Source organism: Anastrepha ludens, chromosome 4 (assembly GCF_028408465.1).
Source record: "Anastrepha ludens isolate Willacy chromosome 4, idAnaLude1.1, whole genome shotgun sequence".
In the NCBI taxonomy this organism is placed as follows: domain Eukaryota; kingdom Metazoa; phylum Arthropoda; class Insecta; order Diptera; family Tephritidae; genus Anastrepha; species Anastrepha ludens.
The window spans coordinates 977028-994477 of NC_071500.1; the positions used below are offsets into that span (position 1 = coordinate 977028).

The 17450-nt window shown below is 35.0% G+C and overlaps 5 protein-coding genes across 6 annotated transcripts in view; 3 read left to right on the top strand and 2 right to left on the bottom strand.

The window, feature by feature from the left end:
* LOC128860688 (box A-binding factor) overlaps positions 1 to 5036 on the top strand; it is an 86086-nt gene extending 81050 nt beyond the window's left edge. Inside the window, exon 16 of the mRNA XM_054098347.1 lies at positions 25 to 5036. Coding sequence (XP_053954322.1) covers positions 25 to 69 — 45 coding nt within the window. The 3' untranslated portion in view covers positions 70 to 5036. The remainder of the gene's footprint in view (positions 1 to 24) is intronic.
* Positions 5037 to 9560: 4524 nt separating this feature from the next.
* On the top strand, positions 9561 to 10568 carry LOC128861332 (uncharacterized). The gene is made up of 2 exons (XM_054099392.1): positions 9561 to 9868; positions 9922 to 10568. Exons 1-2 carry the CDS (start codon positions 9697 to 9699, stop codon positions 10440 to 10442), a joined length of 693 nt encoding a protein of 230 aa, XP_053955367.1. The 5' UTR covers positions 9561 to 9696; the 3' UTR covers positions 10443 to 10568.
* On the bottom strand, positions 10540 to 11767 carry LOC128861331 (ubiquinol-cytochrome-c reductase complex assembly factor 1). Its single transcript, XM_054099391.1, has 4 exons — positions 11600 to 11767; positions 11242 to 11436; positions 10938 to 11189; positions 10540 to 10884 (listed from the first exon to the last, which is right to left on the bottom strand). The coding sequence occupies exons 1-4, from the start codon at positions 11654 to 11656 to the stop codon at positions 10603 to 10605; spliced, it is 786 nt and encodes a 261-aa protein (XP_053955366.1). The 5' UTR covers positions 11657 to 11767; the 3' UTR covers positions 10540 to 10602.
* Positions 11768 to 11807: 40 nt separating this feature from the next.
* Positions 11808 to 13591, top strand: LOC128861333 (chromosome transmission fidelity protein 8 homolog). The gene is made up of 3 exons (XM_054099393.1): positions 11808 to 11917; positions 13030 to 13156; positions 13215 to 13591. The coding sequence occupies exons 1-3, from the start codon at positions 11898 to 11900 to the stop codon at positions 13515 to 13517; spliced, it is 450 nt and encodes a 149-aa protein (XP_053955368.1). The 5' UTR covers positions 11808 to 11897; the 3' UTR covers positions 13518 to 13591.
* On the bottom strand, positions 13508 to 17426 carry LOC128861328 (histone-lysine N-methyltransferase E(z)). 2 transcript variants are annotated; one of them, XM_054099378.1, is made up of 9 exons: positions 17191 to 17426; positions 16460 to 17134; positions 16241 to 16401; positions 15954 to 15968; positions 14986 to 15086; positions 14740 to 14929; positions 14541 to 14677; positions 14049 to 14478; positions 13508 to 13993 (listed from the first exon to the last, which is right to left on the bottom strand). In XM_054099378.1, the coding sequence occupies exons 1-9, from the start codon at positions 17310 to 17312 to the stop codon at positions 13584 to 13586; spliced, it is 2241 nt and encodes a 746-aa protein (XP_053955353.1). In that variant the 5' UTR covers positions 17313 to 17426; the 3' UTR covers positions 13508 to 13583. The 2 variants fall into 2 exon arrangements, with proteins under 2 accessions (XP_053955353.1, XP_053955354.1); XM_054099379.1 differs by lacking the exon at positions 15954 to 15968 and having other exon boundaries at positions 17191 to 17425.
* Positions 17427 to 17450: the final 24 nt, after the last annotated feature.

Sequence of the window (17450 nt, forward strand, 5' to 3'; positions counted from 1 at the left end):
TTATTTTCTTTTATTTGTTCCTAGGCAACAATGTATCGAGGTGGATTCAATCGATTCGCGCCATATTAATTTAAGATACCCGGATAAAGCATGGAGCACCAGGCTTTTGCTGTCCAGAGACCCTTATATCTCCACGCAGCTGTGCTCAACACTTGCGAACGCGCTCACACAATGTTTTACACATCACATGGAACCAAATTAAAATTTATTATATAAGGCTAAAGATGTAATGTTAAGCTAAGAGAAACATGAAATCCTTGAAATGCTCAAATGCTCAAGAAACAATGCAATTTTTAATGAAGCAACCAAAAAATACTCAAGCCAAGCGTAAATACGATGAGATTAAAATCAAATATTCAAAGTATAGCAAAGCAAAGATTACAAAATAAAACATAAGTTGAAGTTTATCTAACACATATACATACAAACATACTTGCATAAAAGGAAAATGCAATGAAAAAAGAAGAAAAAAAACAAAACAAAATAAAAAACATAAGTAACTTAATCAATGAAAAAATTTAACAGAACAAATCCGTAGTTGTTAAATTAAATGTCGTCCAACCAATATTTCAAATTATGATAAATACATATATTTATTAGTATAATAGAATAGAAGATATAAACCAAAAACAAGGAGATGAGTCCAAATTCAAATGCAGACGAATCTCTGTAAGCGGTTAAAGTAAAGCCGCAGATCCAATTAAAAATTTTAGCTGATTACCATCGCAGTCATTTACTGGTGAATAATGAACTTCCAATTGAAATTTTGTCATTGAAATCAACATCAACACCTCCTGTATTATCTTTCATGGATAATTTGTATATGAGCAGAAGCTGTGTCATTTTAATCGTTTATCTTCAATTGGTTTTCGTTCTGGTTACTCATCAAATATTTTATGCATAAAGCGAATACTCAAATATAAAGATAAAATGTATGTGCACAATAAAGCACTGTACACCGAGAAAACGACGACGCAAATACGAGTATGTGGGTTCGCGGCACTTTACTTGTGAAGAAAAGGTTTGTAAAAAGTATAAACCAAGCAAGTTTCCCAATAAATCTCTCAAATTGCCGCATCATAGGTGCAGTCCGCGAAAAAGCGATGGCACCTCGACATTTTAATCAGTTTTAACAATTTCTCTTTTGTTTTTTGTTCGTTATTTTTTATAAAAGTTTAGCTCATTGTCTAACAAAAACCGTAGAAACCCAAATTAGAATTGTATGCGAAAACTAGTAAAATTCCACAAATTTTTAATCCCTTTAAATTCCCTGGTTTTTAATTAGAATTTCTAGAAAAATGTTTGGTATGCAATTTTACAGATTACAAAATTTTTAATTATAATAAGGTGCAAGCTTAAACCTACTAAGCAATCCCCTTGTTTTTTATAATTTGTTTAGCTGACAATGTTACGCACTTCCTCCGATATAAAAAATTTTTCAAAGTATTACATAAATATAATATATTACATGGCTTTGTTAAACAAAAAGCTATACTTTTATAAAAAAATACCAATAATGAACATTAAAACAAATAGTTAAAATTGGTTAAAATGTTGAGGTGCTATCATCTTGTTGCGGGCTGCATGCTCGAATTTAAAAATCAAAATAATCATCATTCATAAACTAAAAATTCTTAAGAGGAATACTCATTCAATTTATACTTCGTTAACTGTGAGTCATTATAATATAATGTTTTTTTAATATCTTAGACAAACTTTTACTTCAAAGAGCATAATCTTTGACATAATTTTATGGTTTTTAAATCCCCATTCGCATTTTAAAAGTTACTTAATCGCTTATTTAGTTGAACGATATAGAAGATAGACTTCTTAATTGTTTCCATCGGCAGCTTATAAGCATTTCAATAAATTGCTTTATTCAAAAGAAAAAGGCTATTTTACATGAATTAATCAGTAATCAAGAAACTATACTTAATGCGATAAGAAATTGACACGTAGACATATCCCTAAAAGAAGAAAATAATAACTATACTCTTTTATTGTCAAATTAATTTTTTTCTTTTCTAGATCGTATTCAAAGTTATTAAACATTGATGAAAAGGAAACGGTTTTGTATTTAAATATGAAGTAAATACAAAAGAGTTACAAGTGAAAAAAACGCTTCCAATATACCCCGAATTTAAGGAGAATTCAGTTTTCCAAATATCCACACACTTCTTGTTTCGTACCCTCATTTAAATAATTAGGAGATGTGTTATAGTATCTTATAGTCGCTTCAAAATAAATAATAAAAACCCAACGGAGCAGTTTGAAGACCACAAAAAGGGTGTTTTAAACAATTCTCCAAGTATTTACGAATGCAGCTAAAATAACTCAAATTGTGAGTAATCAAAAATTAACTTTTTGTTTTTAATATAAAAAGTAGAGTTTTGTAAAACAAATTCGAGGGCGCAAAACAATTGTATTTTACAGTGCGGCGTATTAGCTTTGCTCTCGCACTATATAAGAAATAACGAAAACTTCCTGTACGTCACTCAAGGGGGCACTAAAAGTGAAATGAATTTTGCTCAAATTATGTCATATAAAGAATATTTAAATTTATCATGTAGTAGTATCCTTCAAATATGACTTACGATATGTGTATGTAAAACTAGAGTCTATACGATCTGTTCTATGAAAATCAAATTTTTTATGAATTTTTGCATACGGTAGTGTTTGAGTATGAATCTGTCGCGCTGCAACTAAAATTGCTGATAAATGACACAAACTACACGTACACACAAACATATTTTAAACAAAACCGAAGCCTGCAAAACAAAACACACGCGAACAAATTAGAAGCACAAGTAGCAAGAAAATATACGCATAATAGATTATAAAAACTTCCATAAAATATTTGTTTTACTTATGATGTGAAAGTATACATGAATCAATATGTAATAGAAATTAGGAATTTGTACAAGTATATTTTTAAGAGTTGAGCAATTTATAAAAACCAAATATGAAACAAAAACAATGTACAAGTGTCAGAAAAATACCACTTGAAGTATTTATGAATCACTTAAAACTCGCGAACATTATTATACAGATTATTACAGTTAAGTGTGGAGTAAAATGACATTTATATACATATGTGGATAAATCCAAATGCCATCAAATAAACTAATCACACCAAATCGGCTTTTGTAGCTCTTTTAGAAGTCGATTAGCTCCAAACTCATTAATATATTATATAATATTATTCTGTGTTTATAAATTACTTTACTCGAAGCCAAAGTTTAATGTCTTAATGAGAAAATATGCTCTAATTTTAGTTTGTAGTACGTTTACTTTAGTATTTACTTTTTAAAATTTTACAATTAAATAATCAACTGTCTAAATACTGTCGAATGTGAAAGAGTTCGCAAAATTTTCGTTTCAATTGATTTGTGCATTAAGTAGATTAGAGATAAAAGAAAAAACAAAAGTTAATTAAAAAAGCGAGTAGTATGTTATGACTACGTAGGAGTGAAAAGTGTAATCAAATCCATCAATTGCCAAATTACTTGTAGCTTTTAATTGAATAAGAAATAAAGAAAAATGTTAAAAAAATTATTAAAAAATAAAAGGGAAGTGTGTTAGTGGTAATATAAAGATACATATACAGAAACTTAAAAAAATAGTAACATGTGAAAGCAGAATGTTTTCAATTTTAGACTCGTGTGCACATCAGTAACTATACCATGTCAGGTTCGCGATGAATTCGACTCCCCACTCAGCACCTTGGAAGCATAAATGAGTGCTGTCCCCTCACTTCATCTATTAGAACACATGGTTTTTTATGGCTGCTGCAGAGATTTTTCACAATCCAATTTCTTCACTTCTTTTATTTATATCCCTGTAAGCCCAAAAAATACGATAAAAACAATTAGAGCTTAAAAGGCAATTCATCTCTCTCAACAAAGCCCCCAGCTCTAAAAAATTTGGCTCACTTTCAAGAGCTCCATGTCAAACCCAAAGATCCTAATAACAAGAAAGCAAACAGTTTCCGAACCTCCTCTTCTACTCACCGCAATTATGCAAGCAGCAAAATGCCTAAAAATCTCAAATTAAATTACGTAGGTTACAAAAAGTTTTAAAACACAATAAAAATAAAAAACATTACAAGTAGTAAAAATATAACAAGAACTCAATTCAATGACCAAGAAAAAGAATACAAAGGAATAGGAATATAATACTCGTAAACTTACCAATAGAATTAAAACCCGAAAATATTGATCAAAAAAATTTAAACAACATGAATGGAAATATTTTTTAGTGAAAATGTGCAAATTTTGCTGACAAATTCAATAATCAGAAAAAGTCTAAATGAAAAAGGTAAAAGAAAAGGTAAACAAATAAATTATTTAAAATATCATAGATTTGTGAAAATTACGTAAACATTTAAAAATGTTAGCACAAAAAAGATGCAGAAGCAAAAATATTTGCTCAAAATTTTAATAAGATAATGCAAACATATGAAAAACATGAATTTAAAAATAAATAAATTTTAGAGCGTAAAGTGTGCCAAATTGTAAAACTTTTCAATTCACATTTATATGTAATATTCTTTTCTTACCGTCCCGCTCCTTATTTCTTTGCCCTAATTTTCTAAAAATGGAAATTTTATTATTTATTTATTTTTTATTATTAAATAGTTGTGTATTTTTTATGAGAATTTATGTTTTGAAAAGTACTTCAGAAAAGTCGTATTTCGTTTGCTTACATTTTTCGTTCAACTCCTCACTTTTCCTTATTTGCGCTTATTTAAAACAAAAAGGAAGCACAAATCTACATAATATATAAATATTTGGATAAATATTGCTGAATTATAAGCTCCTATTAGGGGAGAGGAAAATTAAAGACATGCATATGTATGTATGTATATCAAAGTCAGTAGCAACTATTAAGGGATCGATTGATCGAAGTATGCAAAGCTCGAAATTCATGAAACTGAATTGCAACCGGGACACAATTCTCGAGTCAGACTTCCATTGAGAACGAACGTTTGCAAATAATGAATAAAACATAAAACAATAAATAATTTTATTCCCACTTGTTGTTGTTGGTCTTATATCATCCATCAATTTTCAATTTGTAAGGTTGTGAACTGTGAAATTTTGAAAGCAAACACACACACAAATAAATAAAATAATATGGAAAAAATTAATAAAACAGAAATGAGTTATGTATATACATGCAATCAAATTGATATCTCTTTTGACTTTTTAAACCACTGAAAACTGATTTCGTCAACAAAAGGATATACGAGGCAACAAAAGGAATCGACTTGCGACTATTATTATTTTTATGTTGGTACACTCGTCTCGAAGATATGTTTTTAGCGATTTTCTGCTATCGACTCTTGGCTCTCCTAGACTCTTCCATTGTGACGATTTGGCTTTGGTTTCGATGTCATAACCATATACCCATTATTCGTCACTAGTTATGAGCCTTTTAAGCACATCTGGATCACCGTTGACGTCATTCAACAATTCCTGAGCGATGCTCATGCGACGTGGTTTTTGGTCAAAATTCAGCTATTTTGGAACGAACTTTGCTGCCACACGATGTCCAAAATTTCCAAAACTATTGCATGGCATGAGCCAACCGATATGCCGATATCCCCAGCAACTTCTCTTATTGTGATTCGACGATTCTCCATAACAATTTTTCCCCCTTTCTTAACATATTCATCGGTTGTTGATGTGTTTGTGCTTCTGTGAAGAGCTTGTAAACAATTTTTTGACTCAGAGTACTCTGACATTTCACTTTTGTATGTTAAAGCCAGAACAATTTAGAAATAATCAAACTGCTTTGTTTGGTCGTATTCGATTCTCAACTTCTATGTTCGCCATATTTGGGCTCTGCCCGCTTGACGAAAAATTTGTATGTGAAAGCAACAACAAAGTTATCGAGCAGGATTCGTCACTAGCGAGTGCGGTTATATGTACTTAATAAAACTGGTATAATTTTTGTTTTTGGTAAGCAGGTTGAAATCAAAATGTCAGAAACATTATCAAAGGTGACGTCACACCAATGGTATGTGGAGCTTGCTCCCACTAACACTATAATATTCCTCCTCCTCGGCTAGAACCGCGTTAGCATTTCTTCAGGTGGAGCCGCGTTTTTGTCTATTGACACATTAGGTTACTGCGTTCAGGTTCCGCTCCTGTGGGTGCATGGAGACTTTACGCCAACGATAGTATCCACTAGTGGGCTGAAATTGGGCAAGCTCAGCCAATATTGTTGCGATGATTCATAACTTTTGGGGGCGAATCGAAGACGGCTTTTATAGCCTTAGCTCACAAGCGACAAGTGTAAGTAGGAATATATTTTTATTATATTTGTAAAGCAACAGAATTGAATAGCGGTTTCGGCGGCATGGGGTGCGGATCAGGACGCTTGTATTCTGGTTATTGTATGGCGGAATCAAACCATTTTGCATACTTTCAGCCCGGACACTTTGAAAAGCAATACTATTGCGTACATAACAGCTTGTCAAAACGAAAATAATGCATTGCAGCTAAATCATGCACAACAAATTTGACCGACGTGACGTGTAAAATGTACCGTGGAGCCGCAATGGAAGTATTGCCGCATATAAACAAAAAAAAACAGATGATCTTGTAAGCAAATATTATATTTCGTTGTGGGTAACAGATTTTTGTTCGTTGTGATATGTATTAGGTTGTTGTTGTTCTAACAGCATAAACATTCCCATACATATACGGGGAGCGTTGCTAAAGTGACAGTCATTGGCCGAATGTATAGTAAATCCCGGTCGTTTCAGTAACGTAGAACCGCGAAATAAGGATTCAAAAGAATTTATGGTAGTTGTTGTTGTTGTTTTAATAGTAATGGTAGCCCTGTCAGTGTAGGGCATATCACCGGTCATCTTCGTCTAGCCCAGGAAACATGCTGTTTCGACAGGTTGGGTCCAGAGGGAGAGGGGTGTTAGATGAGTCGGTTTTAGGGGGCATGTGAAGAGGTGGTTAGTATCGTGCGGGGTACCTTCACATGCCGGACATGTGTTTGGAATGTCGGGGTCGATTCTGGATATGTAGGAGTTTAACCTGCTACAGTATCCAGAACGTAGTTGTGCCAGTGTTACACGAGTCTCATGGGGAAGCTGGAGCTCTTCGTCTGCAATAGGTGGTGGTTGGACTCTGATTACGGCATTCACAGGACGGGAGTTCATGAAGGTGGTGACGGTCTCATTCATTCCCATGGCAGCCGGTTCTACGTTACCGGAATGACTCGGGTTTTTCCCGACCAAGGGCTGCCGCCCCAGTATACTAGCCCTGTCTAGTGAACCGTATATCAATTTATGGTAGTCGTAGACGGTGGCTTAAACCATAACTTCGAGATCGGGACGCACATTTATTTTTCAGAACAAAATGGATAAGCTTGGCCTTTTCTATACTCTTTCTAGCTTTTGTCGAAGAAATAAGTGTGCATTTGAATTGACTCTATTAATTTAAATTCCATTTATTTTTTTGTATTTAATTTGACATAATAAAAAACACCGTCGAGAAATATTTGCGCAATACAAAATTGCTCTAATTTGCAAATTTTTCGAAGCGCGTTATCCTCGATTTATTGATTATTTATCCGTTTTTTCAACTTGGAAATGAAACTTGTTTGTTGAGGAATGATTGAAGTTTCATTATAAATTTTAAGGTTTTTAACTGTTGCTGAATTCGCTGTATCGTCAGTGCCCATGAATAAACAGTTGGTTCTACGTTACCGGGACGACCCGGATTTACTATATATCCGGAAAAAGGACTTGCACTCCAGCAGCACTCCTCATACATGTATGGGGCATGGATTTGATTTAAGTAGGCTACAGGCGACGAATATGGTAAAAAAAATTCGATTTTCAGCGAGCGGCTCGCTCACATGTACATACATCGTTTGTGGTGTGCTGCGCGAATATTACATTGAAAATAAAAGCAACTGACTCATTTTGTGTTGATGCTTGAAGAGTGCACATCGGCGGAAAAAATAAGGCTTCAGCCAGAAATAATTAATGCAGTTAATTGAGTGATGATGTGATAGGAATAAATCATGATTCAATAATAAAAGGTTTGCTCAGTAAGCAGCATCTCGTTCCCTCTTGACAAATCGGCTCCCTTAGCAAGACACTGAGTTGCTAGCTTTAGAAATGTTTAGTAAAAGTGGAGGAAAAGTAAAATTTATAGGAAAAACATTTCATTTTCAAAATGGTCTGCTTACAAGCAACAACCCGCTAAAGAGTTTTTATCGTTATGTCAAGGACTATGGTAGTATGACATGGAATACATAAAAGGAGAATTTAAAAAGCTTTATTTCTTATTATGTGGTGATTTAGAAGGAATTCATGTTTTGAAAAGAGCATTTCCCAAAGAGCTACGACAGGGAGAATAATTGGATAGTCCCAACGCGATCGATAACATTACAGACCTGATTATAAGAAAGTTGATATTGACGGAACTTGTTTTCAATGGATGGATGAAGTGTCCAGAAAAGGCTTAGCGTAGTACAGTACCAGCATGGAAAAGCTTCTCATAAAAATATCTGCCGTTCGGATTCAGCTTAAAACTGTAAGTCTCTCCATTTGTGGAGCAACATCAAGACGCATGTCACAAATAGGAGGAGGATCTCGGGAAAACCCCTGACAGAATTGAACCCGCCAATTATTTATTTATTTTTAACGAAATAGTTTCATATTGGTGAAACTTTACAACTTCGCGATCGGTTTTAAATTTAAAAATTAATTCACAAAATAAAATCTTGGATTCAGTGAAATAATTTCTTTTTTTAATATCAGATTTGGAAATTTTCGCTAATGGCTTCTATTTGTACCATTATGTAAATTCAAATATTAATTAAAATTTATTTTTTAAACCGTTCGTTGTTTGCTTCCATTAAAGTAAAAAAATACTATTTTGCTACCATTTTTACCAAAAAGTATTTAATTTGTTCCCCTTTATTCCCCTTCTTAAATACAACCTTTTGTAAGGGAGTGTCAAAAATCGAATGTCACTAGTGAGCAAACCTTTAATAATTGAATCATGGGATTAAATGCCTTTAGTTTAGAAATAATTCCTCAACATTTTTCTACTACTATTTAGCATAGGGGTTGCAGTGAAATATTTGTCAAGGATTTCAAGTCCTCGTAGCAGATAATCTCTCATTTGGCGCAATCGCGTTTTGCATTAATGTATATTTTTAATGATTGCAAGCGTTACCAATTCGAAAATGCAGTTATAAGTCTCCACGTTCGTGCGTAAAAAAATTCTATACTAATATCAAACAATTCAAGACAATTTAATAGCATCCCATGTTATCTCCCTTCTTCTATTAGCAAATCATTTCCCCCTTACTTTTGTTTTTGCTCCATTTCCCTCTTTCTTTTTAAACAGGCATAAATAACAATCGCATCATCCACGTTTTCTTTCTTTCTACCCTTCTTTACGCTATAACCACAAAATCACAGGCGTGGCGCTCGCTGTCAGTGGCAAACACTGCGAGCATGTAGCTCGTCTATAGCCTCCTTTATTCTCCACTTTCTTCGTTCTTCCAACTATGTTTTGCTGATTTTTGACAATTCGCACTATTTTTCGTCGCAGTATAGTCAATGTTCTCTGGTTTTGTTTTTAATTATCTTGAATAAGACGCATACAACGAACTTATTCTGGTCTATATTAAATATTATTATTACTTTGAGGAAGGATGAACAGAACGAGTTATAAAAAAAACCGTCCATTTGATTTTAAATTAATATCTCTGGTAGAACCACATCCAGTGCTCTATCATCGACATTGGGGTGGGCTTTCAACTTTTGAGTGCTTGAAGGAGAAAAATCGTATATGGAATCAAATTGCCACAGAAATGGAAGCCAGTCGTAAGTAGATAAATGTAGAGGAATTAGATTCCTTGACTTAAATTAATTTACAGCTAACTTCTGCCTCAGCCGTTGGAACAATTTGAGAAATCATTTTCAACGCGAACTTCGCCACTGTCACGAGCTATGTCCTAAAGAAGGTATTATTCGTGGATCAACATGGCCTTATCTGGATAGATTGCGCTTTCTCGAGGGAACTATACGTTTCAACAAGCCTGATAAACCTTTCCGAACTAATAAACGCGAACACAAATGTGTCCACTTGAAACATTTAGATGCAGATGAGGAAATAATGTGCGAGGGGGTAACAAATGATAGCCTTCCGCATAATGAAGGCTTTGTTGAATTTGAAGAACTAGCAAATGAGATTTTCGAAAATGAGGAAAGTGCTGCATTGTCAGGCCCAGACGAATTGGTTCAAGAGCGTTTGACAAACTTCGAACAAATGGCGGAGTTATTAAACAACATTCGCAACGAGAGTAAAATAGAAATTGAACGTCGTATAATGGCTTACCTGTGCAAATGCCAATTAAGAGCACTAGTAGGTGAGGGAATAACTGACCTGACAATCTAAAAAACAATTTGCACGGTCTAAAATTACTATACCATGTTTTTTGTGGTCTTACTTTATGTACCTAAAATTTTAATACTTATATATATGTCCCAAAAACTAGAAATAAAAATATGTTCATGTATTTTATGAAGTGTCTACAAATTTCTTATCACACAAGCACCTAAACCGTTATCTTGTCTAAATTTGACCAAATTATTTTTGGTTTTTGTAGAAAGTTCTCGCGTTGTAGTTGATCTAATAGAACTACTTGATCTCGTACATACTTCACCAAACGTTCAATTTTTATAATGTCGTCACAATTCATAGCGAAGAAGCGGCGCCATAAGGCTCCCGCTAATACACGATCGTCGGACATAATGCCTTCATCGTATGCAATTAGTGCTGCCTGAAACTGCTCTGAAAGAATCTCAATTTGCTGCCGTGTTTTTGACGGATTATGAGTCTAGAAAGAAATTTCGTATTTAAAAAGATATCTGAAAAATTTAGGAGTCTTACTTCGAGCTTTTTGGCACGTGCATTTACGTCGCTCCACATCACCTCCACAATGCAGTTTCGAAGAAAGCGACCGTTTTCACCAGATTCAGATCCCTCAGCCATAGCTCGAACCATTAGCATCCACACGTGTAGTTCAGTTACTAGGAACCAGGAGTTAAAAGTGTTCGGCATATCGAAAGCTTTAAAGAAACTTAAATAATTGATTTTGTCAGCCACGCTTTCATACAACATATGACTTGACACTCTCAGACGCTAAAAAGAATTTTTTATTATTTAAAATAGAGCTATTAAAGATTGAACTAACGGTTTTTGTATTCGGTGCAAATCCCACTTTATTAAGGACCCGTTTCAATATGTTGCCATCGGATCCCTCATGTTGGTTGTTGACCACATCTGCTGGAGTTGTACTATATTTATGCCCGCTCTGTGTCCAATTCTTCAAACCTATTGCTAGAGTAGCAGAGCCTGTGGTCACTAAAGGATTGTTTTGCAGCAAAATCTATTAACATATGTAAAATATATAGTATGTAATTCAGCATTCGATTTACTGACAAGAGAAAGATGGTAAAGCAAGTAGCCAGACAAACATCAGTTTATATAAGCTCTAATGCATACCGCAATTTTTCACTGGATCTTTGTCAGACTAATTTTATGTAATTTACCTCTGTGAAACGACTTCTGCACCGATAAATTTGCGTTAAAAGAGGAAAACGCAACATATTTAAACTCAGGTATTTGCAAGATTGTTATAAGGAATTGTAAACACACTTAGAAGCAAGGCGAATTCATTAATAGATGCTCGGTCTTCCGAAGTACGTTCAGTGCAAGAGGCCGAATGTACGGCGAAAAGTGTTGTCACAATCAGCTGATTTCATAAAGCGCGCAAATTTTCGGGGATAGTACAACGTTTAAACTGCCACATAAAAGACAACCCTATATTTTGATTTCACTTGTGGAAAAATGCCTATTTTGGTAAAAACGTAAGCATCACAATTGTTGTACTTGTGTCGCGCTAAATGTTCATAAATTCATACTTTATCTTGTATACAATCACAGTTAAAGCTTCCACGCAATTTCAAATTTTTTAAATAATTTATTTTAACCCACGGACGGTTTTATGAAAACATATTTCGTGAGGCAAATAAACCCAGATGTTTTGACGACGCTGGGCACCGAATCTACCGACTGTCGTGCGAACGATTGTGGATGGATGTTGTTGTAGCAGCATAAACATTCCCCATACTTACATTCGGGGAATGCTGCTGAAGTGACAGTCTTTGGCCGGATATAAATCCGGGTCGTTCCAGTTACGTAGAACCGATTGTCGTGCGAAGGATTATATATATATATATATATATATATATATAATTGACGCGTACACCCTTTCTGGGTGTTTGGTCGAGCTCCTCCTCCTATTTGTGGTGTGCGTCTTGATGTCAAATGGAGGGACCTACAGTTTCAAGCTGACTCCGAACGGCAGATATTTTTACGAAGAGCCTTTTCATGGCAGAAATACACTCGGAGATTTGCCATTGCCTGCCGAGGCGCGACCGCTATTAGAAAAATATTTTTATTAATTTTGCTTTCACCGAGATTCGAACCAACGTTCTCTCTGTGAATTCGGAATGGTAATCACGCACCAATCCATTCGGCTACGGCGGCCGCCGAAGGATTGTGGATGGGTATTTTGTTCCGGTGCTATGTATTCTTGTCATTATTATAATTTTCTGTATACAAAGTAATAAATGCAAATGGTCACTTACCCAGAAACAGAAAAAGTATTAAAGGAAATATTCTTATCAAAAATTAAATTTAATTACACATTAAACAAGTTTCATTTCGCTCTTTTTGGGACGTGCCTACCCAACATTGCCTTTGCATATTTTTCCCCCAATTTTGTTTAATAATCTCATTCCTCGTATCCATATATAATATAATTTTTCTGGTGGATTTTCCCTACGTTCCTAGGTAAAATTAAAAAGACACCATGACGTTGTTCCACTTCAGTAACTTTTGAAGTATCTTGAGCTTACGAAAAGCATATTTTTTTTTGTCCCGGCAACTATATGTATTCTATATTTATATCTTGTAGGCCTTCACCAACTGGCCTCGAGGAATATGCCATTGTAGAGCTTCAGGGTGATCTCGAAATACGATCTGGGGAGAACATACACGATCTCTTCATAGGCGATTTGTACTACAATAAATATGGACAGCCGGTAAAACTTAGAAACCTAATATTAATAATTTTGAACTCTAATCTTACACGTTTTTCAGATACTTATAATTGGTCATCACATACTACAAGGACGTGAGCAAAAGCTGGAAACTCCATTTGCGGTACTCGAGAAATCTAAAAGCAATGAACGAAGACCATTGTTGAGCGGAATGATTGCAACATACGATTCCAATAGTACGCTAAATAGGACCGCCGATTGTACTGTCCTCGATAGCACAGTTGCTTTAGAAAATAAATCCCGACAATGTACCGAGTATATAGTTCGCGCTCTGTGCACCAAAAAACTTACCTTCAAATCGCGACCAAAACCAATCATTGCGAATGTGGCTGCTTCAGTATAAGAACATTGTATTTAAAAATATGTTTAATGATATTTCAAATGATGAATACATATTTGTATTTTTAGTTTAGACAATTTCCATTTCTCTTTCTATGCCCACGAACTTTAGCTGTTCTGTGGGTCCATATCTATAGTCAAAGAACAACTCTTCTCCAGGTTGAATCGCTCGCTTGGCAAATATTCCGATCCTATGATCGCCGGTTACCATCATTACTTTGGCGTAGCAATTCGGATTTATAGAATGGTTAGCAAACCGTATTTTATTACCCTTACGTGTTGCATCTACCACAAAGTCGTTGTTGAGGTTGAACAGAAATGAACACATATACTTGTCATAAACTTTGCCTCGACGATCGGCTTCATCCTGTGAAATAATTTCGCCACAATACTCCGAGATAAACTCATTTTTCTGAGCTCCTTCTTTGAGAAATATACCCCAACCGGCTATATCGGAGGGTGCCATTAGTAAGTGTTTGTCTAAAATAAACGGATATAAGCAACAAACAATAAGTAAAAAGTTGAATCTGCTTACGCAATCCGCGCTGAACGCAAACATTTTTGCAAGTGATTTTCGTCAGCTTAAACTGATCGGCCCCACAGGCCTGGCATAAATCTGGGTCACACTCACGCACCGCCAAATAGCAAGGGCATTGTTTTGTGTTACATTGTGCCTTACAACGACAACCAGGAAAACGATTTTGACAGTCACTACTGCAGTTACAGAATTTTTCACAAAAGTTCTGTGTCTGTATGCAAGAGCAATTCATATCGCATGGGCCGGCATGATCGCACGGCGTGTAATTATACACATGATTCGACGACGAATCCTTTTTCAATTGTATTTTGCGGCAATGGAGCGACCACAATCGTTGCTTCTTCTTCTTCTTTCTTGGTGGTGTATAATCTTGACGCAACTCTTCAATACAAAATTCAGCCTCCTCTTTTTGAGCAAACTCGTACACCTTAGAAATGATTAAAGAAAGCTCGTCATAGGAAAAAGAAACCACTCAAATTTTTTACATACTTGTTGACATGTTTTCGTAAGCATAGTTTGAGCAATAGCGCAGTAGTTTTTCAAAAATACTTTGTGTAATGTCCGAAATAGGGACTGATCAGCGCCGGTCCAGTCACACTTTGTGTTTGTTGTATTCATCATCCCAGCTGAAATAAGCAATTCTACCTTAAACATCGTCAATTTCAAACAACGGTAATTTAATTTTTACCCATTATAGAACTTATTTCTGCGGATACAGCACTGTTCACAGCAATGCTATTTTCTTTGCCATTCTCTGCATTGAAATCTTTATTGCTAAATTGGCTGTTACTATCATTACTGTCTTCAGAGCTAGCTTCGTTGCACGAATCTATTGGAGGTGTTTTACTATCAGCAGCCAATTTTTCCTTCATGCCGTCCTACCAAAAAATACCATACTACTTGAAGTTATAAAAGTATAACTCAAGCTACTTACCAGCAACATATAGCAGGCATTGCTACAGGGATCCGTAAATGGTTTTAGCTCAGGAAAACGACGCTTTTGTAAATTCGGCCCAGCATGGCCGACCTGAAGACCTATCCCAAATCGAAAATTCATTAATTCAATCAATTAAATAATATTTCACATCATTAGTGAGCACATTTTAGCTTCACCGATTTTAATGCACTAACATTGAAGGTTAGACATCTGAAAATGCGGTGATGCGAAGAGTGGATGCATTGTGTAGTAAAATGGTAAATGAGGATGGTGAGAAAATGTTCTTGTTAAATTCCAATAAAATGGGTGGTATAGTTGTTCGATTCATTTAAATTACTGTTTTCCTCAGTACTTATCCTAACAAGTTGCACATACACACACACTTATTTATAGTTATATACATAAATACACATATGTATCTTCTATGAGGGTGACATGGAATCAACGCAAAAGATGACGGTGCCCACCGCTGCTCTATTTTGTGCTCATTCCCAACATTTTCTGGAATGCTTTTCATATTTCAAATTATGCACGTACTAATACATCGGGCACAAAAATAATACACTTAGGAACACAAGATACTCTTATATAATTTTTAATTTAAATCTATTAAGCCAATATATCATTTAGCAAATGGTAACTTACACCATCACTGTTTAATATTAAATTAAATAAACAGAATGCCTGGGTGATCGGTAGCATTATTGCAATATACATACATATATACTTGGTATACATATAGAGTTGCTGCCGAAGTTAGCAAATAGTTTTAGCTGTGTAGTTTCCACTTCAAATATTTGAAAGAATTTAAAAAGTCTTAGGAAGAACGAATGAAGCGATATTTTCGAGCTAGTAGTTATCTGCAGTGGTGGTGATGCTGATTGGTTATGTGAGAAATGGTTGACGATTCCGATTAATTTAAAATGACACTTATAAATACATATGCACTATTAACTACAACTCACCGTTCGCTTGGTGACCTAAGTTGCAGTTCGATTTCAGTATCAAATTTTCGGTTTCAATTTGAAGTTTCATTAGCATTTTTAAAGGTTTCATTTGGGTAATAATGGGCAAACGTATGTTGCACGAAAAAGAAAAAGGAAAAAATATGGTTTAAACCAAAACTTATTCGATCTGCTGAATTCACCTTCTTCTTAATATTGGTATTAACAATTAAAATCAACATTATACTTGTTCCAAAATTCTAAATGAATGTTTCACTTTTGCTAAAGACATAAAGAATAATACTTACGGTGTAGAAAGCAGTCATATTTAAAACACCGTCGGCAGAATAATGTGTGAAATGAATGCATAGTCCGCTCTCGAGACACACTTTCGGCCTTTTCCCCATCAATATTAGGAGTACATTCTTGTGGTCTCTCTGGGTCCTGGTGTTCAGTGAGCTCAATATATCTGTTATGTTAAAACACATAAATATTGTAGTCTTAAATTGAGCAAAAGATAAACATACTTTTCCTTTAATTCCTGTGGCGTCCCTTTATCTGGGAAGTTGGAGCTAATGGCTTGAAAAATAATTGGAGCAGGAAACGGAAGCTTCTCCTTTACCTCCATATCTTCCTTCTTCTGGATATTAGTATCTTCCTCTGTTTTCAGATTCTTCACATTGATAGTTGAATCCTTAAGTTTGTCTTTGTCTTTATCGTCTTTAGTAACCGTGTCCCCCTTTATTGTTTCCGATTTTATTTGCCCCCCTCCAGCAACACAGGATGATATTTCTTCCTCTTTAGTATAGTTCCGCATTAAAGCGTGCACCAGTTCAACAAAGATTGCGTCGTCCATAAAAGAAGGGTCTTTGTCTCCGTGCACTTTGCCATCATAATTTTTTATTAGCTCCTCAATGAATTTTCCATCCTTGTCCAGTACTTCATCCCCCATGTACGGAATATTGTGCAAAACTGTTTCATCTTCCACCATGAAATTTTGCTGAGTCGGAGCCCAGGTGTACATTGTGGGTATTGGTGTAACAGCATTTATTACACAAATTGGCACTCGCTGCGGACCAGCGCCGTTGTAGCCGGACACCTCGGCTCGTTTTATACAATCTAAATGTGGCGGATCATAAGGCTGCGCATGCCACACTTTAGGTTCGCAATAGAGGTCTTGTACATTGTAGTTATGCTCTTCCCTAAATAACGAGTATTAAAAATAATTCAAGGAAAACATTGTTCCTATAATACGTACCAATTTTTAATCCAAGCTTCCTTAATTTCGTCGGCTCGCTTATAGCGCTTTTGTTGCCTAATTTTCATGTATTCCGTTTTAACACGTCGCTTCCATTCTAATGGAACTTTTGTTGAACTCATTTTTCATAAATAATCAATAATAATATTTTAAAAGACAATTCAGACAATTTTGCAGTATGAAGACATTAGAAAAATAAAATTAGTGGCGGCAAAAACAATCAACATCTGTCAACGAATAGCATATGGGTAAATTCATGC